Source organism: Mus caroli, unplaced genomic scaffold (assembly GCF_978045245.1).
Source record: "Mus caroli unplaced genomic scaffold, Mus_caroli_1 scaffold_8, whole genome shotgun sequence".
NCBI classification, from domain to species: Eukaryota; Metazoa; Chordata; class Mammalia; order Rodentia; family Muridae; genus Mus; species Mus caroli.
The window spans coordinates 104485047-104509579 of NW_028227263.1; the positions used below are offsets into that span (position 1 = coordinate 104485047).

Below are 24533 nucleotides of genomic sequence, written 5' to 3' on the forward strand. Positions count from 1 at the left end.
TTAGTGAGGAGAGCTGCAATAACATTTACCATCATAAGATGGCGCTGGCTTCTGCAGTGCCTTATGCCACCTAACAAAGAACAAGCAATGTGCGCATGTGCAAGGAGTAAAGCACGCCAAGTCACAAGCCCACCCCCCGGGGCATATGAGATCATGGGTAAGCAGCCAGTCAGGTATAGACACGTCACAGCAGGGGGTATTTAAGCAACACGTTTCTGAGCCTTCTTTGTCTTCCTCATCAACATGTAATAAAGATTAGCTATGGAAGGATCTTGTGTCCCATGTGCATTCCTGTGGGCGGGAACAATAGCTCAGGACAAATGGCGCTGAAACCTGGGACCACCTGACCATCGGCCAGTGCCAGAGGAGGCCCTCTGCCCAGCAGAGAAGATTCAGAACCGTAGTGGGAAAAGGTAAACTCGGAGAGACATGTACAATATGCCAGAAACAGAGTGGGGTGAAGAGCTCAAAAAAAGGAAAAGTGCACTTAACAAGAAAACAGGCCTTTCCACGGACCTTGAGCTCGAGGAAAAGAGAGATAGGGGAAAGAGATGACCCTGGGGAAAAAGTACAAGAGTAGCTGGAGACAAAGTCAGCTCGCGCGCGGCACACTCTCTGGACCCTCAACCTCTGGGTCCTAGTACACCTCTGCCCTATGCGGAGGGGTACCTTTCAGAGCCCCACGGGTGAGCCGCCGCTCCTGCGGACGTGGGGGAGAAGTACCAAGGGTGGTGGGGACAAAAGAAGAAATAGCTGTAATGTGGGGGGGAGGGAGCCGTGAAAGCTTCAAACATCCTTTATTACATTTTACGCTTATGGCGAGTTCAGGCAGAGAGTGCGGGCAGTCTCTGAGACAGGACCGATGGGAGGGACCTGTCATTTGGCTCCTCTCAGAGTCTGCACACGGGTGCTTGCCTGCACTTCCTTTGTGTTCGCCTGTTTGCTGTTCCTAAGAGCCTGCATTACAGGTTCCCTGGCTGCTTTTCATTCCCCTGCCCCTTGCATCCCATCTGTTATTAACTGTTATCACTTTAAGAGTTTCCTCTTTTCAGACAGCCCTGCCCTGAGATGCTAAGCAAGGAACACCAGGGAAGTAAAAAAGAAGGCGCACAGTCCGGCCATGCTGGCGGAGCTCAGCGATACCACCCGCGTGTTGTTCCCCCCTCCCTCCCGCTATGGCGCATGGGCGGGACGCACGGGGGGGGGGGGCGGTGCAGTGGAGGCGCGCGAGCAAGGCGCACGGGCGGGGCCGGCTGCAGAATCCCCCTCCCCTGCTCTGCTCTGTTACTGTGCGGCTTGCCACCAGGGACAACAAGGCGTTCACCAAGGAGCTAGACCAGTGGGTGGAGCAGTTGAACGAGTGTAAGCAGCCACTGTGTAGAATTCCCAGAAGAAGGAGAAAATATGAAAATCAGAGCCCTCCTACAGACAGAAGGAAATCAGGAGACGTCCTGTTTTCTCTCTGGCTCCTATGGAGATATTCTTAGCTCTGGATAGGATTTCTGTGTCCCTTTGAGACACCAAATTATATTCTCTGTCTGTCTATTGTCTATTTTTGGTGCACCAAATTGTCCATGTGTCTGTCAATTCATGTTTGGTTTTGTTTGGATGATTAAATGATTGTTGTTCTGTGTTTCATGTTGAAAAATAAAACTTTACCTGCTGGCTGTCCATCTTTTAACTTGTTTAAAAAGCAGTCTCAATTTATACAGCAGGAAGCGCTGTGGCTACATCTGAAAAAAGCCCTGCTGGGGGCCGACTGCAAATGGAGCTCTTAATGGGGCAGGCAGCCTTTTGCTTGTAACAGAAAGTTAGCTCAAAATTGGGAACTCGGGTTGGAGTCATTCTACACAACAAGAAAACAGGTCATGTGCATAAGCAGTGTACAAAGGATGGAAAGAATAGGTTTAAAAAGAAATTACCAGGCATTTGCTCAAAATGTGGGAAAGGAAGATATTGGGTAGGTATTTACAGATCAACCAGAGTTGTAACAGAAAGGCCAATACCTCAGCTTAAAGTGAAACAGCCAAAAACCTCAAATGAATGGAGCATTCCAGACTACAGTGTCCATGAGGCCACCCAAAGACCTAGGAGAGCCACTCCAGGTTCAGCAGGATTGGACATCTGTGCCAACTCCAGAGTAATTCTTACACCACAAATGGAGTGCCAACCTATTCCCTCAGATTTTAGAGGTCCCTTACAGTGGGCCTACTAGTAGTTGGGTAGGTCCTCTTCTGCTTTGAAATACATCCCAGAGTTATAGACTCACATTATGAGGGACAAGTTAAAATTATGTGTTCTGCACCCTGAGATATTGTGGCCATTTCTCCTGGAGATTGCATTGCTCAGTTGTTGATTCCTCCTAGTTTGCATAACATGTTCTTTAGTGGCCAGAATCCCAGAGGGGATAAGGAATTTGTTTCTACAGGAACTAATGTGACCTACATATCTTTAGATTTGGATAATCCTCCCACTTTACAATTAAAATAGAAAGAAAAAAACCTTTCAAGGTATAACAGAAGCTGATAAAAGCATTGTATCCAGGTACTGGTGGCCTGTTAATCAATCATCACATAGCTTACAAGGATTAGGATATGAGGCTACCCTAACCATAAATACAACATCCTTACAATGAAAAGGTAAAGAAGAAAGGACAGGGTTTTTTTTTTTAACCTTATGTGCTACTAGGTCTTGGAAACAACTTACAAGGTAGAGTTTCTCCAGTTAACTGACTCATGATTACTCTCAGAAAAGCAAGGAAATGATGAGAGAAATGGGATAAAAAGCAGCTAAAGAATTAGTACTAGAACAATTAGACCTGGGGCATGTGGAACCCATGCAATCACCCTGGAATTCCCCTATTTTCGTTGTAAAGAAGAAGTCAGGTAAGTGGAGATTGTTACATGACCTAAGAGCCATTAATGCACAAATGTATGTTATGGGTCCTATACAAAGAGGACTCTCCCTACTCTCAGCTCTACCTAAGGATTGGAGAATTATAGTGGTGGATGTTGAGGATTGTTTCTTTTCCATTCCATTAAGTGGGAAAGATGAACCTAGATTTGCATTTACCTTGCCTTCTATTAATCATGCAGAGACTGGTGAAGGGTATCAATGGTGAGTATTGCCCCAGGGAATGGTGGGTGGCCCTGCCATATGTCAGTTATATGTGTGGAAGGCTTTGCAGCCAGTTAGAGATGGTTTCCCCTCTTTAAAAGGTATGTCACTATATGAATGATATTGTAATTTGTGAACCTAAACAAGAAAGTATACAGTAAGCTTATGGCTTGTTTAATGAAACTTTAAACATAATGGCTTGATTATTACACCAGAAAAGTACAGCAGTCTAATGTTAGTCATTTTTTAGGAGCCACCATTACTTTACGGTGTGTCACCCCACAAAAGATTAGTATAAGAAAAGATCATTTAAAGACATTGAATGATTTTTAAAAATTATAAGGAGATATAAATTGGATTAGACCTTATTTAAGGATCCCCACTTCAAAATTAAAACCTTTATTTCAAATTTTAGAAAGAGAATCACATATTACCTCATTGAGACAACTAACACCTGAGGCTTCTAAAACTCTTAGGAAGGTGGAAACAGCTATCCAAAAGGCACAGTTGAATCATATAAATGAGGAAGAACCTTTGTGCCTATGCATATTACGAACCATAAATTTGCCAACTGCTGTATTATGGCAAGATGGTCCTTTAGTATGGATACATCCACATATATCCCCTAATAAGATTATAGAGCATTATCCCACCATGGTGGCAAATATGGCTCATAAAGGTATTAAAAGTTCAATTACTCACTTCGGAAAAATGCCTGATAGCATAATTATTCCATATACTGCTGCACAAATGCAAATATTGTGTGCTACTATAGATGAATGCTCCATTCTTAGATGTGCTTATTCTGTTTTAATAAATAATCATTATCCTAAACATCCTTTGTTACATTTTATGCTATTGCATCCAGTGATCTTTCCAAAGGTGCTGGCTAATACCCCTATAAAGGGAGCTATTGATATTTATACAGATGGATCCAAACCAGAAATTGGAAGTTATGTGATTAATGGAAAAGCTGTGAGGTTGCAATTTACATCAGGAGCCCCTCAACTGGTGGAATGTTTGGTGGTTTTAGAAGTTTTAAAAAGGGTTCCTTATGCCCATAAATATTATCTCTGATTCTGTTTATGTAGTTAATGCTGTATTAACACTAGAGACTGCCAAAAATTTTAAACAGTCTAGTTCAGTATCTAAAATTTTGATGAAAATACAAGATTGTATTTTGATGTGTGAGCATCCCTTTTATATTCAACATATTAGAACATGTCCATCTTTACCTAAACCTATGGTTAAGGGAAATGCAATTGCTGATTCAGCCACCAGAAATATGGTTTTCCTATCATAAAATTCTATAGAAGGTGCTAAAAATTTTCATTAACTTTATCATGTCCATGCTTCTACATTACGACAAAAGTTTAAGCTCACACGAACAAAAGCTCGAGATATTGTCCTACAGTGTGGTAAATGTGTAGAATTTATTAATGCACCTTCCGTGGGTGTTAATCCTCGCAGATTGCGACCCCTAGATGTTTAGCAGATGGATGTGATGCATATCCCAGCTTTTGGTAAATTACAGTATGTACATGTGTCCATCAATACCAGCTCTGATGTCCTATATGCCTATCCCTTGACGGGGGAAAAAGCAGTTCATGTCATATCCCACTGCTTAGAGGCTTGGGCTGCATGGGGCAAGCTCCTAGTGCTAAAGACAGACAATGGTCCCAAATATACCTCTTCTAAATTTAGTCAATTTTGCAAACAAATGCAAGCGAAACATATTACTAGATTGCCCTATAATCCACAGGGCCAAGACATCACTAAAAGAGCTCATCGTACTTTAAAACAATATTTACAAAAGGAAAGAGGGGGTATAGAGGTTATGACACCAAAGGTGGCTCTATCCCTTGCAATATTTACTTTTAATTTCTTAAAATTGGATGATGCTGGGAGATCACCAGCTGAAAGGTATGGACAATGGCCTTAATTGCCCAATGAAATGATCAAATGGAAAAATGTCCTTGATAATAAATGGTATGGCCTGGATCCTACCTTAATCAGATCCCAGGGAGCTATTTGTGTTTTTCCACAGGGTGAAGAAAATCCACTTTGGGTCCCGACGTGACTGACAAGGACCGTGAAAGAGCAATATGAATCCCAAGATGATCCTGTTACTCTTATTCCTGATGATTGAGACCGGGATAAGTATACCCTTGTGGGCCATAGTAAGATCATGGCTAGTACCTTTACCGGTACGTTCCAATTCTTCTACCTAGCCTTTATTTTTTAGAAAGGAATGTTTTTTGGATGTGCCTTATGCACGACAGACTCCTCAAGAGCCACAGGTGTATAAGAGTACTAGTTTTCATTTAAATTATACACTATGCTTTGTGAATAATGTAGATAAACCTTTTCCACCCTGTATATTTTTGAAGAAAAAGATTATCTCTAATTGGACAGATCCCATTATCCAAAATAAAGTGAGCTCTGGAGTGCTATTTAATGCTTTAACGCAAATTGCTCAAGGAGCACAACCAAGATCAGGTGATGTTGAAAATAATGTAACTTCATCTATAAACATCACCACTATCATGATAAAGGGAAATGTGACTATTCCCAAAAGATCACGATAGCCTGTTGGCAATGCTGCTGCTATATGCAGCATGCCTTGGTGTCATCCAGACCTCGCATTTCCTATAGTTTTTTGACCTTGTCAATCAAATGTTTTTCCTGGAAAAGAATTAGCAAAGGGTTTCGTTTTGTCATCACCATTAGATTATGCTGTAATGTATGGTAAAGGAGATGCTACAGGGAAAGAAAATATTTGGCCATATTACCAATGGATTTTAAGTAATGAGGCAGATGCTAGTACCAGTTTGTCAACCTTTGCACTGTTGACTGGAACCTTTGATGAGATATTGAATGTTCCTGCCACACTTTCCAATATCTCTACTCATTTGGATAATGTGACATCTAATAATCAGAAATATGACTACTCCTCCAATAGAAGTCTGTTTCAATTTTCCATTTTTCTTTATATTGGCTGAGTTTCAATATAATACAGAATGGTTAGATTGTACAAATGTCACTTGTTTTTTGACACAATGCTGGAATGAAACTAATTTCTTAGCCTTAGTGGTACATTTACCAACGTTTGTCCCTGTGCCTGTTGAGGCAGATCCAAAGAAGTTCCCAATCATGAGTCTTGTCTAGTGGAAGAGAGATTTTGGAATCACAGCTGCCACTGTTACTACCATTGCAGTGTCTGCAGCATCCGCGGTTACTACAGGAATTGATATGGCCTATCAAGTCAATATTGCTGATACCATAAGTCAGATAACAGAAAAAACGTCTGAGGCATTGCTTACCCTGCAAAGGGTGGATTCTCATATTGCCTCAGGATTAATGTTAGTGAATCAAAGAGTAGATATTTTACAACATAACGTGGAACAGGTGATAGATATCATACAAATGAGTTGTGTGGCATCAATTTTACATATGTGCTTTACTCCTGTCAGGTATATTAATGACTCTTTTATTAAAAATACAGATTTATCGAATTATCTGAAGGGGAACTGGTCGCAGAAGCTGGAAAGGTTGCAGAGGAAGCTGTAGATACAGATCCTGAACCTTAATGGAACCAGAGTGGAACCAGTGACCCTTGGAGATTTCACCTCTTGGCTTACCTCTGCATTTTTTTTTTTTTTTTTTTTTTTACTTTAAAGACTGGGTGGGAGTTGCTTTGTTTGGTCTGCAAGCTCAGATCTCAACAGAAACGTGACAAGGTTGTGATCACTCAAGCACTTGTGGCCATTGAACAAAGGGCCTCCCCTGAAATTTGGCTATCAATGCTTATGATTTAATTGGCATCTGGGTTCTCTGCTCTTGCACCCCACAGATCTGTGGATCCATTGCACTGGAACGAGAGAGACTCAATGCCCCACTAATTCATTTTTTGGCTGGCCTCTTTTGTAGAGTTCACCCTAGGCCATTTAGCAGTTATTGTCACGCAGCACTGTGGTATCCAGAGACGGGCAACTTTGCTCGTGCACAGACCAACCTAAGACAATGGGGCCCGGTGGTGATAGGGTTACCCAATAACGGGTAAGGCTGTGACATTAGAGGAACGACCTAAAACAGGGGCCACAGCAGATGGACGTAACTACAGAGGCCTAGACCAGCCTCATTTTAATAAAATATAAAAGGGGAGATGTGGAGAGCCGCAATGACATTTACCATAATAAGATGGCGCTGGCTTCTGCAGTGCCTTATGCCACCTAACAAAGAACAAGCTATATGCACATGTGCAAGGAGTAAAGCACACCAAGTCACAAGCCCACCCCCGGGGCGTAGGAGATCATGGGAAAGCAGCCAGTCAGGTATAGACACGTCACACCAGGGGGTATTTAAGCAACACGTTTCTGAGCCTTCTTTGTCTTCATCATCAACATGTAATAAAGATTAGCTACAGAAGGATCTTGTGCCCCGTGTGCGTTCCTGCGGGCGGAAACAATAGCTCAGGACAATTTAGACCAATCAGAGAACATTAATTTTTCTAGCTACATTCATAGAATGAAAAGCACTTTATCATTTGCCAACCACATTAATCATGAATGTAGAGAACCCTCTAGGAAAAAAAGACAAACAAAACATTTATCAGCTTTTTACCCCAAAACTAAGAGGCTGTAGACTCTCCTTTTTTCCTATAACGAAATTTTTTCCAGAAGGGGCCCTCCTGCTGTGTGCCTGTTTCCTGGTTGAAGCATGGCTTTGCAGATAAAAGGTTTTTTTTGTTTTGTTTTGTTTTGTTTTGTTTTTTTAAATAGCCATCTTTATAATCCAACACAAAACATAGAACATTCATTCATACAGACTGGACACGAACATACATGAATCGAACAAGTGAACAGATTGGTGCACCAGACATTAGACAAAGACACAAAAAGGGCAGAGCACTTCTGCTATAAGGCCCAGAGAGAACAAAGCAGGGCACCCCTGAAATTTCTCTCTGCTTTTTGGGACATTTTCCTCCCGCATGATGCAGTTTCTAACTGCGGCCATCCGCCTGATTATTAATTTCCTTTTAATAAACCCTTTCTTTCCTCACGCCTAAAAATGTAGCTTCTGGGAGCTACAGCTAACAACCTGTTACGTTCCTAGCCCCTGATATGCCTCACTGCTGAACCTAAGTGAATTAGCACTCAGGTTAAATGCTGTATAAACTTAACCCGCCATACAACATTTTCCGGTACGAATTTCCTTTCATTATTTTCTTCTTCCATGGAGCTCCAAACCAGCAGTGCTTCTTTTGAATGTCCTCTGCCGATTCACAGTCTCCCGTTGGATTGCCACATCTCTTGTGGCCGGCCAGCGGCTCACATGTCTGGGTTCTAGTCTGAAAAGGCATCTTGGAATCTGGAAGAGAAGCACGGGGGGGGGTGGGGGGGAGGGCTAGGTGGCGCGATAAAGATAGAACCAAGACAACCTTCTAATCAAGGTTCCATTTTACTATTCCCGACACCAGGTTATGAAGCAGGGAAAGGGGCCCATCCCCGCCAAATCATCCTGGGAGTCTAGTTGCAGGTGACCACGTGTTTGGCTCTGGAACAGCAAGGCGGCAGACTCCAGCAGTGGGAGTGGCAGAAAGATAGGGTGGCAGGCTCCACCCCATGCTCTCTTCTTGCTAACAGTGAAACCTGAGCTGGGGGTGGGGGGAGGTTACACTACAGTATGTAGTACTTTATGGGTTTGAAGATGACTGCTTTCTGCAAAGTCTTTACCACATTGATTATGTTTGTAATATTTCTCTCCAGTATCTGTTCTTTTATGCATCCCAAAAGATTAGTAATATAAAAGGCTCTACCACATTGATTACATTCATAGGGATCTCTCCAATACACATCCTTGTATGTACTTTGAGATTATTGCCTTGTGCAAAGGCTTTATCACACTGATTACATTGGTAAGGTTTCTCTCCCGTATGTGTTCTTTTACATATTCGAAGATACCTGGGCTATGAAAAGGCTTTATCACATTCATTACATTTGTAGGGTTTCTATTCAGTATAAGTTCTTTCATCAGCTTGATGATGACTGTGAGATATAAATAACTTACTACACTGATTACATTTATAAGGTTTCTCTCCAGTATGTGCTCTTTCATGTATTGGAAGATGACTGGGGTGTGAATAGGCTTCATCACACTGATTACATATTTAGAGTCTCCCTCCAGTATGTATTACTTTATGGGTTTTAAGATGACAGCTTTGTGTAAAGGCCTTACCACATTGATCACATTTGTAAGGTTTCTCTCCAGAATGTGTTCTTTCATGTACCCGAAGACAGCTGCGATGTAAAAAGGCTTTACCACATTGATTACATTTGTAGGGTTTCTCTTGAGTATGTGTTCTTTCATGTGCTCGAAGATACTTGAGCTGTGCAAAAGCTTTATCACACTGATTACATTTATAGGGTTTCTCACCAGTATGTGTTCTTTCATGTATTTGGAGACAACTCTGTTGTGAGTAGGCTTTATCACACTGATTACATTTATAGGGTTTCTCACCAGTATGTGTTCTTTCATGTATTTGGAGACAACTCTGTTGTGAATAGGCTTTATCACACTGATTACATTTATAGGGTTTCTCACCACTATGTGTTCTTTCATGTTTTCGGAGACAACTCTGCTGTGGGTAGGCTTTATTACACTGTTTACATATGTAGGGTCTCACTCCATTATGTACTACTTTATGGCTTTGAAGGTGACTCCTTTGTGTAAAGGCTTTACCACATTCATTACATTGGTAAGGTTTCTCTCCAGTGTGTGTTCTTTCATGCATTCGAAGATAGCTGGTTCGTAAAAAGGCTTTACCACATTGACTACATTCATAGGGTTTCTCTCCAGTATGTGTTCTTTCATGTTCTCGAAGATACTTGAGCTGTAAAAAGGTTTTATCACATTCATTACATTTGTAGGGTTTCTCTCTAGAATCTGTTCTTTTATTTATTTGGAGAGTACTTTGACACACAAGCACTTCACAATTTTTGTCTCGAGTTTGGTTTCTTTCAAGCTTTTGAAGATGACTGTGATATTTGAAGGTTTTATCCCATTGTGTATATTCATAGGGTTTCTCTCCAGTAGGACTTCTTTTGTGCCTGCAATGATAATTGGGACATGAAAATTTTATTACATTAATTACAATGATGAATCCTTTCTATCTGTATAAATTAGTTTGGTCTAATTATAGGGTACATTCTTATCATAGGGGTTTTACACGGGACTAGAGAGATGGCTTAGCTGTTAAGAGCATTGACTTCTCTTCCAGCGGTCCTCAGTTCAAATCCCAGTTTCCATATGGTGGCTCTCAACCATCTCTAATGGAATTCCATGCCCTCTTCTGGTGTGTATGAAGAAATTGACAGTGAGTTCACATACATAAAATAAATAATAAAATGAAACTATGAAAAAAATGTTTTATCACATTGTTTACAGTCTTGGTGTTCCCTTCCTTGTGGGTTGTTTTTCATCATTGGAGATGACTGTGATGTCTAGGGCATTTATTCCATGGCTCACATTTACACCAGACTTTAGATACATCAAGTTTTTCAGATACTTGAAGAAAACTGCATGAATTCAGAGATTTACCTCCATAATTATGTTCACAAATTTTCTTCCACTGTGAGTCATATCATATTTGAAAAGTGAAAGACAATCAAAAATTCCATATTCTTAATGCTCATAGGATTTTCTTCAGTATAATTTTATGGTTGTATTCCAAATGAAGCTGAAAATCTAAGTGACTAGAAATTTGTATCACACTCAGAAAGTCTCCTCAAAGTGGGGCCTATCATATACTGTTGTGGATAGCCCTTGGGTAATTATATATGATGTTAATTACATTCTCCTGTGAGTGGCTGTGAACAAGGAATGAGTCAGCTCTCATGTGATTTCCTGTAAACCTGCTTCCCACCTTAATTTGTAAAATAAAGAGAGCTGATGATTGGGCACATTAAAGGGAAGGTTGAGTGGAAAGGTAGGGAAAGAGAAAGAGGAGAAAATGGAAGAGGGAGAGGACAAAGAGGAGGAGGAAGAAGAAAAGCAGAGCAGAAGCACATGGCCTGGAGAAACTGCAAGAGCACAGGGGTCTCATGGATGGAGAAGATGGTAGAGTGAGTAGCAGTAGATCTGGCCAGTGTAGGCGCACAGCACGTGTTCATATTAACTGAGTTGTATTTTCATTGCTGGGGCCTGTTTGGGTTGGAGATTTACTGCAATAGTCTATGATCTAATAAATAGTTCTAGGAAAGAGAAATGTTTCTTCCAAAATCCTTCTGCTCATATGGCCTGTATCCAGTATGACAAAAGATATACCTATTAAAAGAATAACAAATAAAGGGTTTCCACCTTACATTCACACAGTTTGACTTTTTGTTCCTCATATGGTAGGGAGTAAGGTTTCTCCAGCACAACATCCTTATGGCTCATGAAATTCCCCTCTTGGGGGTTGGTGAGATGGCTCAGTGGTAAGAGCACCCGACTGCTCTACCGAAGGTCCGAAGTTCAAATCCCAGGAACCACATGGTGGCTCATAACCGTCCGTAATGACATCTGACTCCCTCTTCTGGAGTGTCTGAAGACAGCTACAGTGTACTTATATATAATAGAAATAAATAAATCTTAAAAAAAAAAAACCAGAAATTCCCTCTCATTAAACTTATCAGATTTAAGACAAGTATATGAGTAACAACAGCTTAACCATGAACTATTTGCTCAGTAGAAGATTTTGCACATACACATATTCAGTGTATGTACAATTTGCAATATCTGATTGGTGTGAATGTACATGAAATGGCAGTGCTACAGTGTAGCTCTAATGGTGATATGATTCAAGCAGTTATATCTGTTAAGAAATACTGTGATAGAGGAATGCATTGCAACAACCTATCAGCTGCCTGGAATCAAGGTACTTGGTTTTGTGAGAATCTAATGCTCAAAAACTAACCTAAAGCAGTAAAAAAATACTGTTGCTGCTCCTTAAAACTTAGAGAACACATTAAATTTTCTTCAGAAGGTCATTAGAATATGGTTTCACAGAAAATTACCTTCCATATCTTCTATCATTTTGAGAATGTTCTTCAATGTTATGGTCTTTCCAATTGTAGCCTAAAATATAGGGCCAGAAATAATTATTGTTGGAAATTTGTCCATAAGCCACTATTTTCAGTGATCCTTAGAACCATGCCTACTTTATTCGCCTCATTCTTTCTTATTCTCATTCAAGATTACACAAGGGCATCAATAACAAAGAAATCAGCTGTTCCCCCACCTTATTTTAAAATTGAAAGGAAAATTCAGGTTTACCTATAGCAGTGAGATTCCTGTAGTTCTCCAGCATGACATCTTTGTAAAGTCTCTTCTGAGATGGATCCAGCAAGCACCATTCCTCCCGAGTGAAGTGAACATGCACATCATCAAAGGTCAATGCATCCTAAAATCCCATACATATGTACAACACAAAGTGTGACATTGATAATACTGTAATGAATACTTCACTGACAATATACTCATTTTATCTTGATAACCCCCACACATAGCCCATGACAGAGAAATCCTGCTATAATCATGAAATCATTTTCAAACCAAATTATGAAACCCAAATTATGGGGCTGCATAACTGGGTCAGTGGTTAAGAGCACCGAATGCTCTTCTGAAGGTCCTGAGTTCAAATCCCAGCAACCACATGGTGGATTACAACCATCCATAATGCGATCTGATGGTCTCTTCTAGTGTGTCTGAAGACAGCTACTGTGTGCTAACGTATAATAATAAAGATTTAAAAAAAAAAAAGAAAACCGAATTATGAGGTTCACTTGAGAATGCTGTGCTCTTTGAAGAGCACATAGCCTAGCAAAAGAAATGCCAATTCAAATACGGGGGGCGGGGGGGAGGGATGATTAACACAACTGAAAAATCAGTATAAACAATAGAAAAACTTTTAGCAAGCTGGATGCATTTGCTCATGCCCTTAATTGAAATGTTCACGAAGTACAGGTATGTGTATCTCATTGACTTGTATTCCAATCTTGTCTATTAAACAAGTTCCAGAAACGCAGCACTACTCATTATGATCCTTTCTCTGCTGCAAAAATCTATCAAACAAGCCAGGTGTGGTGGCTCACGCTTTTTATCCCAGCACTTGGGAGGCAGAGGCATGCTGATTTCTGAGTTTGAGGCCAGCCTGGTCTACAAAGTGAGTTTTAGGAATGCCAGGGTTATACAGAGAAATTCTGTCTCAAAAAAAAAAATCTATCAAACAACAATAACAATAACAACAAAAATAAAAACCAACAAAATAAAAGCACCAACAACATTAAAAACAACAAAATAAAAACCCCCAGAAGAAAGATAGAAAGAACCTTAGAGGTTTTCAGTGAATATCCTACAAAGAATTAAATAGTCACTGTAATTCTTCTATCTTCATATGTCAAGATCCTGAAATTCCACTGTTTAAATTGTGACATAAATAAGATGTAACTTAAAGGGATGGAGAGAAGGCTCAGTGGTTAAGAGCACTGATTGCTCTTCCAAAGGTCCTGAGTTCAAATCCCAGCAACCACAGTTTGGCTCACAACCATCCTTAAAGAGAAGTGATGCCCTCTTTTAGTGTTTCTAAAGACAGCTACAGTGTAATTACATATAGTAAATAAATAAATAAATGAATAAATAAATAAATAAAGTTATAATGAACAAATGGAAACATTAGCAAAGTAAATGCTTTTCATAAATAAACAACATAGTGTAGGAGAGATGGCACTGGCTTAATATCTCTTGCTGGTCTTAGATATAGGACTCAATTGCAGGAATTATCATGGAAGCTCAGAACTATTCAGGACTCCGAGTTCAGGAGTTCTGAGGCCATCTTTGGACAATAGTGAGGACCAAGCACACAGAGGTGCATATGCATTCATAGTCATTCAAACATTTCCAAACCAAGACAACATGGAGGAAGAATGTCTCACTCTTAAAATCAAATGAATTAGAAGGATCAGGCAGTATTAATGTCACAATTAATTGCCATCCTGGGAATTAGAATAATACTCTCTAGCAAATTTTATTATTGAAGATGTAACTGAAGCACAAAACAACAATACATGCTTGTCACGTGCAAAAAACCATCCATTCCCAGCCCTGAAACAATAAAGCCAGGCATCTTGACCCATATATAATCTTAGCTGAGAAGAGTCACATAGGTAGATCTCTCAATATAAGTCCGTTCTAATCTAAATAACTACTTCTAGGACATCCAGGATTTCACAGAGAAACCCTGTCTTCAAAAAGAAAAACAATAAAATTAAAAGTTTAAAAACACGACATAGCAAAATCAGGTAGGACTGAATGGGAATTGCTTGTACACTATCATATTTGATTTAGGGATAGTCTATATGATAACAGCATGAGAAAGAACCTGACTGATCACTTTTAACCACAAGCCAGTAGACACAAAGAACACGAAATGGGTCTATGGACACTCCAATCCTATCCTCAAGGAGGACTTTCATCTAGAAACTTTCCTATCACACAAGCTTCAAAGACCTCCCTGCAAATAGTTATTAAGGACAAATGATATGCAAAGACATCATAACAGATAGGAAGATTTTTACATTCAATTGACTGCATCCTGACTCTGGTCACTGTAAGTTCAGTCACCCCAGGATGAAAATATTTATAGTCTAACTTTATTAATTCCCATATTCTGCAACAACATGTACCCTTTTCAAATGTCTATAAACTCTCAGTTGACAGTCAAGGCAGTCTCTTGACAGATACATCTTGTAAAATCAGAAAACAGTTTGTACCTTTCCAGCATACAGTGGCATAGTGTACATAGCCCCATTCCAAAGGACAGGAATTATAAAGTTAGAGAAGATTAAACCAAAGCAAGACAGAACCCCAGCAGGACAAACACCCACTCCTGTAGTTGTGTCTCAGACTCATGCAGCTTCGGGTTCAAAGGACTTAGATGCCCTGCTCCTTCAACTTCTCATAAAACTTCCTCTTTGATTACTTCTACTCCCTACACACAGCAGTCCATGGCAGATGTCTCATCACTCAGATGGATCAGCATCTTGTGGTCTGAAATTTCAACTCAGGCTTCAACCACACATTTTCATGCAGGGAAGTCTTACAGTCTCCTCAGTGCAGCACTGATTCTCTCAAACATAGAAGGCTGGAATAAGTGAGCAACTAAAACCACACACTAAGAATTCATGACATTATCTTTTTCATCTTTCCTGATTCCAGAACCAGTACAAGATAAGTGATCGAGCCAAGTTTGGCTTCCAAGTTGTGATGATGTCCCCTGCAGCGCTTGGACTACAATTCCAACACTTTTTGCATAGATGCTTCCTGGAACTCTGAAACACTTTGTCTAATCATTACATTACTCCAAGTCTTAGCAGGATACATTTAGGAACCATCTTCAGCTTTCAATGGAGAGCAATGGCGTGCTCTTTAATGGTGATACCATCCTTAAAACTTCTGTCTGTGTCAGCACTTGACTACCATGCAAACTCCCTAGTGCTGTTTTTCTCCATGAACCACAGCCTTTGTTTTTACTTTTCCCCAGCAGTTGCTATTATTCCCCTCTAGTTGTAGATTAGACATTTTTTATTTTTTTAAGATTTATTCATTTATTATATGTAAGTACACTGCAGCTGTCTTTAGACACTCCAAATGAGGGAGTTAGATCTCGTTAGGGATGGTTGTGAGCCACCATGTGGCTGCTGGGATTTGAACTCAGGACCTTCAGAAGAGCAGCTGGTGCTCTTAACCTATGCACAAAGGGTTTATAATTCCCACAAAATAACTCATAGAGGCTTCTACACTGTCATATTTCTGGCTCTCCACTTACTGCTGCTCTGTCTTCCAAACTGAGAGGCATTCCATACTCTTTGGAAATGTAGGTGATCAGAAAGGTAAGCTCTGTTTGGCTTTGTAGACCATCTGGGCCCAAAGTAGGTTTCAGGAAGTTCCAGTCCTACTGATTTGTACACAAAGTCATGTTAAACAGTAATTTAATGTCTACTTCCTGACACATGGATTTTGTCACAAGATGGGGAGTCTGACATGTCCTCCTTCACAATACCATGCACATCTGGAAAACTTCTGCATCTTCAAAACTCCTATTACACCCAATAGTTGAATTTCCTTGAATCACATCTTTGCAGTTGGTGGTCATGAAAAGTTCAAAGGATTGTAATCAAATATTACTGAAGGATGATCTCTATCACCTTCTCTCTACCAACCTGGTGTACAGAGTGATTTTCAGGACAGCCAGGGCAATACAGAGAAACCCTGTCTTGAAAAACCAACCAACCAACCAACCAATCAACCAACCAACCAACCAACCAACCAACTAACCAAAATTGTAGAAGATACTGGAGGAACTAGGTATTTCTGTGTTTGCCATCTTGCCAAGAAGGTTTCAACACACTATCCCATGCTCAAATACTCGCGCAGATGAAGCCCCAGAGCAGAGTTATTCAGAGCAGCTAAGACCACAAAAAACCTCACTCATGGCCCTGTGTAGCTGAGGTTTGTGGTGCGTACTCAGCCTCAGGGAGGACTCACCATACTTGCTCCAGTTCTTCAATCGCCTGCCCCTTCCCATTGGAAGCAGCTGCCATATACTCACCATGTTGCGGGGTCAGAGCTCGCCTGAATTCCCCTCACAGTACCCAGCAGTAGCACACAGAGTAGGACACACAAACCACACCAGCCTCTTCAGCAACAGCAGTGAACCAGCAACATGGCGCCCAGAAGCACCCTCCTCCACTTCTGACTGGCAGCTCAGACTTGAGGCCCTGAATGGCCAGCGAGTCTGGAGTGACATAATCAAGTCCCTTAAGGTTAGTGTGTGATGAAGTGGCACAGTTTGGTGATTCCTGGCCCATGCTGCTGGTCCAGGGCCAACCATTTTCCAGATAAGTAGGGTGAGAGTGCACTGATGGGATAAGGCAAAGTGGTTGTGCTAGGACCCCAGGGACCCAAACGTTGAGAACGCGACCCCCAGAGACACACCTTGACAATAGATCACTGCAATGGCAAGAAGTTTTTATTCACATGCACATAGTGTTGCTCAGCCTCTCAGGGAGAGTCAACCGGGAATGCTTACAGTACAGTTTTTCTTGTTACTCTTTTTTTTGGGGGGGTGGGGGGGGTTACACAACTTTATCATTGTTGGCTAGCAAAGTAACAGTTATGTTTTTTACTTTTGGTGTCAGCCAGCGATGTGTCAGAAACTTTTTCAGCAAGGTCGGTTTATCTTAGAATTCAAACTGAGGCCGGGGTCCCAGGGACCGTTATTATTGTTATGGCTAATTTTTGAGAACACCTAGTGTTGCTATGGCAGTTGTGGTCATTTTGACCATTAGTCAGTCCCCTCAGATGGGGAAGGGGCCAGGCAGTCTTGAGCATCATTACACTGGCAGGGAAAAGCTTGTTTATATTAGCAGGGAAAGGGCAAGGAGCAGGGGGAAGGGAAAGGCTTCTGCAAACTGAGAATTCCTCAAGCAGCAGGGGGAAGGGAAAGGCTTCTGCAAACAGCTGTGATGTACATTAACCAGGCTAAAAGAATAGTTCTTCATTTGTTTTACCAGGCTTCCATTCCAGAGCTAGACCTTTTCCAGATCTGGAGAGATTTGCATTTCAGTAGCACTTGTGACTGCCCTCTAACCCCCTATCCTTCTTGCTTCCAGCACTTCCTCTTCTCCCTCCCTTAATCAAGGCTGATAGCTTGCAGGGCCCATTATTTAACTTGCAGTGAAATTAACAATCCAGCCCATAGGGGAAGGGCGCCGAGTATATTAACAATTCAAGGGATTTTTAGGAAACACTAAGATTTTTGTTCTGTGGTTTCATGGTCGGGTCAGGTAAACTGCAGATATGTTTCATCTGGTAGGCATCAGACTTTACACAGCCCCGGGAGAAAAGCAGGAAACAGATGGCAAACTCTACACAACACTATTGCTAGCCAGCACATCTTCCTTAGTGGGAAGAGGAAAAAACCCACAGCTGTATTAATAAATGTATCGTAATGGACAAAACTGATAGAATGGATCTCCTTGTATATGTAGAAAGTGGATTTATTGGAATGGCTTGTAAGCTGTGGTCCAACCAGTCCAACAATGGCTGTCTGCAAATGGACAGATGAAGAATATAGTAGTGGTTCAGTCCATGTGGCTGGATGACACTGCTGGTCTTCAGTCTATATCACAATTAGGAAGAAGTAGGCCAGTTTTCCAAAAACTGAGTTTGCTAGTCAGAGGTAAGACATGAAGACAAGGCGAAAGAACTACCACCTTCAATGACCTTTATAAATGTAGTCTGCCACTAGAAGCGGTGGCGCACATTAAAGATATCTCTTAGCACTTCAAAATATCCAGATTTTAAAAACGGTTTACAATTTAAAAAGATATAATGATGAAAAATCCTTCACAGTACTTGAACTGTTGCCATTTTAGTTAATTCCATGTATTTGATGACCAAGAATAACCATCACAAGAGGCAAGACAGAAGAGCCAAGACAGATTTTGTTCAATTTGTAGGCAAGGAGAAACTGGGAGTCATTTCCAAAGCAATGCTTTTTGTTTAATTTTAAAATTTATTTACTTTTATTCATTAATTGTTTTATACAGTCCATACTTCATCCTCCTCCCTGTCTACCCTATGACCATTCCTTATACCATACCTCCTATCCACACCTCTGTCTCCAAGAGGATGTCCCCACCACACAACCAAGCCCCACTAGGCATCCCCACTCTCTGGGGCCTAAAGGCTTTTCATGGTAAGGTGCATCTTCTCTCACTAAGGCCCCAACCACGCAGTCCTCTGCTGTATATGTGTCAAGGGCTTCATAACAGCTGCCTGGTTGTAGGCTGCCTGCTTGGTGTCTCAGTGTCTAGAGAGATCTCAGGGTCCAGGTCACTGGAGACTGCTGGTCTTTCCCCGAGGCCACCCTCCTCCTCAGATTTTTCCAGCTTTCCCCAAATTCAACCATGGGGGTCCCGAGCTTCTGTCCATTGGCTGCGTGCTAGTATCTGCCTGTGATTCTTTCAGCTGCTTGTTGGGCTTCTCAGAGGGCAACAATGCTAGACTCCTGTCTGCAAGCACATCACAGCACCATTGACAATGTCAGGACCCTGGACCCCCTTGAGCTTGATCCCAATTTGGGCCTTTTACTAGATGTCCTTTCTCTCATGCTCTTCTCCATTTTGTCCCTGTAGTTTCATCAGACAGGAACAATTCTGGGTCAGAGCTTTTGATCGAAACTCAATCCCTCAACTTGATGTCATGTTCCTCCACTGGAGGTGGACTCTACAAGTTCCCACTCCCCACTGTAGAGCGCTTCATCCAAGATCCCTCCCTTTGAATCCTGAGAGTCTTTCAAATTCCATGTCACCAGTACATTCTAGAGTGTCTCCCTACCTCCTGAGGTTAGCTGTTTCCATTCTTTCTGGTAGACCTCAGGGCTTCAGTCCTGTTCCCCAAACCCAATACCTGATCATTTTGCCTACTTCCCCTCACTGTGTCCTCTCCAAACCAGGTCATTTCCTTCCCCTTCCCCTTTTCCTTCCCCTTACCCCCATTATCGCTTTCTTCTCCCATGCAAATGTGTTTGAGGCAACCTCACTTGGGTCCTTATGATTGTTACCCTTCATGAGTTCTGTGTTGTGTCTTGTGTATTCTCTATTTTGGTTAATATTTACTTATTAATGAGTACATACCTTTTGTACCTGAGTTACCCCACTCTGTTGTGAATTCTCTGTTTAGTTCTATAGCTCATATTTTGATTGATTTGTTCCTTTTTTTACTGTTGGTTAGCTTCTTGAATTCTTTATATATTTTGGATATTAGCCTTCTAGTAGATGTGGGTGAAGAATTTTCTCAATCTGTAGGTTGCTGCTTTGTCCTGTTGACTATATCCTTGCCTTACAGAAGCTTTCCAGTTTCATATGGTACCATTTATCAATTCTAGATTGTAGAGCATGAGCCATTGGAATTATTTTTTAAAAAATTACCGCTGTAGCAATGAATATTAGGCTCTTTCTCACTTTCTCTTCTATTTGATTCATTGTATCTGGTTTTATATTGAGGTCACTGATCCACTTGCACTTAAGGTTTGTGCAATGTGATAAGTATGGATCTATAATCATTTTTCCATATACAGACTACCAGTTAGACCAGCACCATCTAGTGGCCCAAAGGACTTAAGTCCTGTTTCCCCTCCCTCAAAACATGATCATGTTCCCTACTTCCCCTTCCTGTCCTCACTCCCTCTGCCCCTTCCCCGACCTCGATTGCTTTCTTTTCCCTCCCAAATAGGACTGAGGCAACCACACATGCACTCTTCAGCTACTTCTCCCACTTACAAAAGTGCTTCAGGTTTTAATGAGGAACATGATATTGGGGCACAAAGGTCCTTGTACCCACAGATCATCAGGGAAACCAGCAATCTTAAATATACAGAGGCCTGCACTCAATTGAAGAAAAAAAAGGGCTGGAGAGATGGCTCAGTGGTTGAGAGCACCAATTGCTCTTCCTAAGGTCCTGAGTTCAAATGCCAGCAAACACATGGAGGCTCACAACCATCTGAAATGAGATTTCTGGAAGAGAGAGGCTAATTAGCATTGCTCAGACAAAGGTGTGGAAACTTGTGGGTGGAGTCACATTCCACAGGATGGACTGTGGCCCACCCTCAGACAAGGGAACTCCTTGTTGCCTCATTCCCTAAAGACCAATCTGTTTAAAGGGTGCATTGTTCCACCAATCACATTGTGCCTAGTTGTTGATGCTCTATTCTGCCTCTGGAAACCCCATCAAAACTCTTAATGAGTGCCAGGTGTCGCTGCCTCTCCTTCAGGTCTGGCACTACCCCAGAGCACTGGAAAAATAAATTTCTCTTGCTTTTTGCACGTTTTTCATCCAGGGGTTCCCCGCTTAGGCTCCCCAGTGTCTTACAAAAGTGTGGAGCAGAGACTGAAGGAAAGGACATACAGAAACTGTCCCACCTGGGGATCCATCCCATATACAGCCACCAAACCCAGATGCTATTGTGGATGCCTGGAAGTGCTTGCTGATAGAAGCCTGATATGGCTGTCTCCTGAGAGACTCTTCCAGAGTCTGACAAATAAAGAGGAGGAAGCTCCTAGGCAGTCATTAAACTGAGCTCTGGGGTCACTGATGGAGGAGCTGGAGAAGGGACTGAGGGATCTGAGGGGGTTTGCAGCCCCATGGTCAGACCCCCCCCCCCCCCTGCAGAGCTCCTGGGAACTGGAACACCAACTAAAGAATACATATGGTGCTGGCCACATATGTGGCAGAAGATGGCCTTGTTGGACATCAGTGTGAGAAGAGGCCTTCAGGGCTGAGGGTGTTCAATGCCCCAGTGGAGGGGAATGCCAGGGTGGGAGGATGGCAGTGGGTGGGTGGGGGAGCACCCTCACAGAGTCAGGGGGAGAGGGTAAGCAATAGGGGGACTCTGAAAGGGAAGTGTGGAGAGAGGAAATAAAGAAAATATCCAAGAAAAAAAAAGAAATAATAAGAGCTGAGTAAAAAAGAAAAATAGAGAACACTTACATAATACAAATTATTTCTCAAGCTGGATATAGTAGAGAATTTCTACAGCCCCAGCACTGAGGGCAAATAAGCAGAAAGATCATTGTCAGTTTGAGAAAGCTGCTACATAGTACCTACACACACACACACACACACACAGACACACACACACACACACAAACACTATGGAAAAGAAGAACAAACATAAACAACATGGATAAAGAGGAACATTGAAGAACTGCAAGAACAGAATCCTCTTAAGGTCCTTTCATGTGTTTGCCATCAGTGCCTACATAACCATTGTCAAAAATGAATACTGCCAAGCATAGGAGCACAGGCTAGTAATTCCAGGACTTTGGGGGCAAATTCATATCCATGAATTTGAGACCATGCTGGTCTACATAGATACTTCTTTTTTTTTTCCTTTTTCTCTTGAATGTCTCTATGCTGTTTAATTTGTTTTTTATTAGATATTTTCTTCATTTACATTTCAAATGCTATCCTGAAAGTGCCTTATACCTTCCCCCTGCCATTCCCCCCTACCCACTCACTCTCACTTCTTGGCCTTGGTGTTCCCCTGTACTGGGGCATATAAAGTTGCAAGACCAAGGGGCCTCTCTTCCCAATGATGGCCAACTAGGCCATCTTCTGCTACATATGCAGCTAGAGGCATGAGCTCTTGGGGTACTGGTTAGCTCATATTGTCCTTCCACCCATAGGGGTGCAGACCCTTTCAGCTCCTTAGCCCAGAAACTCAGAATACTCAAGATACAATTTGCAAAGCACAAGAAAATCAAGAAAAAGGAAGACCAATGTGTGGATACTTCATTCCTCCTTAGACTAGGGAACAAACTACTCATGCAATGAGTTACAGAGACAAAGTTTGGAGCTGAGATTAAAGGATGGGCCATCCAGAGACTTGCCCCACTCAGGGATCCATACCATAATCAGCCACCAAATGCAGACTGTATTGCATATGTTAGCAAGATTTTGCTAACATGACCCTGGTATAGCTGTATTCCAGTGCCTGGCAAATACAGAAGTGGATGTTCACAGTCATCTACTGAATGGAACACAGGGCCCCCAATGGAGGAGCTAGAGAAAGTACATAGATACTTCTATGAGTACAACCCACCTCAAATGGAATTGCATTTTTGAGTGAATATTGTTCTGGTATATAAATACAGGAGCAACATTGAAGTGTAGTGTCAAATTTTATTTTACAACCAGGCCAAACTTGCAGTCTCCTCTGAACGAGAAGAGAGAAGCATTCCTGATTACAAGCTGTGGAGGCTGTTTATACTCAAACTCAAGGCTGAAGTACATAGTGAATGATTAAAAAATCAGAAATTATTGCATTGTATAATTTAGTTAACTATCAACCAGTTCACAGAACACGCAATGAAACAATGGAAACAAACTACGATGTGTAAATCAGAGGATTATTGAGAAAGAACAGAAAAAGTAACATTGACTTTTATCATCTAACAGGAGGAAAGAAAAACACTATAGGGAACAATATAGAATTAAACAAAGTAGTTTTAACAGGAAAAGAAAGATAAAATGTCAACAAGTCCTTAACAAGTATAATTTCTTTTATTTGGGTTTCATTGAGAACCCCGGATTACCTTGATCCATTAAGTACACTGTAATGTATAATACATATTGACTCTTTAATAGGTAGCACTATATATTTAATCCTCTGCCTTAGAGCATCATTCATACCAAGAGTCTCTTCTATAGGAAGAAGTCATTTGCTGTTGATCTGGGTAGAAGTTTTGCTCAGCGGGTAAGAGCACTGACTGTTCTACCGAAGTTCTGAGTTCAAATCCCATCAACCATATGGTGGCTGACAACCATCTGTAATGGGATCTGACACCCTCTTCTGGTTCTGTCTGATTATAGCTATGGTGTACTTAATTATAATAATAAATAAATTCTAAAAAAAAATTTTAAAAAGAAAGGTTATATATGGGCTGGTGAGATTCCTCAGTGGTTAAGAGCACTCACTGCTCTTCCAAAGGAACTGAGGTCAAATCTGAGCAACCACATGGTGCCTCATAACCACCTGTAATGAGATTTGACACCCTTTTCTGGTTTGTATGAAGACATCTACAGTGTACCTAATTATAATAATAAATAAATCTTTAAAATAATTTTTTAAAACAAAAAAAAAGAAGAAAATTGTCTTCTGCAACCAGCAAAGGGGGGCATAGGAGGCCTCAAAACCCGAGAACACCATGCCTGACCTCAAGCTGTACTATATAGCAATAGCAATTTAAAGAAAAACAAACTGCATTGTGTCTCCTCTGATTCCAACCAGCAGAAAGGAATGACAACACAGTGTTCTTCTCAAAGCAGTTTATTCAGGAACCTTTCTTTTCTTTTTTTTTTTTTTTTTTTTTTTTCTGATCAAGACTCAATTTAATATTTCCAGACACTCAGTTTATAAAGGAAGGGGGAGGGAACCCAATTTCCCGCCAAGTAACTCAGGGTCCAGTAGCAGGACGAACACGTGTGTGCCTCCAGGCAGCAAGGTCAGGTTCCAGCAGTGGGCGTGGCAGGACGAATGAGCCGGTAGCTCCACCCTAGAGCAGGCAGGTTCCAGGCTGGGGGGAAGGGAGACCACATTTCCCCCCATTAGATAACAAAAATAAAAATAAAAAAGGGGTGGCCTGTGGCAGAAAAATTATCTATGTTCAATAGTTCTGCCTGAGTTCCTAGGGCTAAAGAAAAAACCTATTTCCGTGGGATTCCCTAACTATTCTAATGGTAAACTGTATCTGGCTGAGACTGTCTTAAAAGCACTGACTGAAATACCAGCACTGGGCTGTAGGCTCTGACTT

General features: G+C 41.4%; 1 protein-coding gene and 1 long non-coding RNA gene across 3 annotated transcripts in view; one reads left to right on the forward strand and one right to left on the reverse strand.

Moving 5' to 3' along the window:
- The first annotated feature begins 242 nt into the window (after nt 1-242).
- Nucleotides 243-7548, forward strand: LOC147003282 (uncharacterized). Of its 2 annotated transcripts, XR_015047964.1 has the most exons (3): nt 243-413; nt 5165-5324; nt 6623-7548. It is a non-coding gene; the product is annotated as an uncharacterized LOC147003282 (long non-coding RNA). The 2 variants fall into 2 exon arrangements; XR_015047963.1 differs by lacking the exons at nt 5165-5324; nt 6623-7548 and adding an exon at nt 1053-1653.
- Nucleotides 7549-8917: 1369 nt separating this feature from the next.
- LOC147003283 (uncharacterized) overlaps nt 8918-24533 on the reverse strand; it is a 50966-nt gene continuing 35350 nt past the window's right edge. Inside the window, exons 2-4 of the mRNA XM_085841826.1 lie at nt 12433-12559; nt 12174-12234; nt 8918-10226 (exon numbers count right to left, since the gene is read on the reverse strand). Of these exons, the coding sequence (XP_085697952.1) occupies nt 9287-10226; nt 12174-12234; nt 12433-12559 (1128 nt within the window). The 3' untranslated portion in view covers nt 8918-9286. The remainder of the gene's footprint in view (nt 10227-12173; nt 12235-12432; nt 12560-24533) is intronic.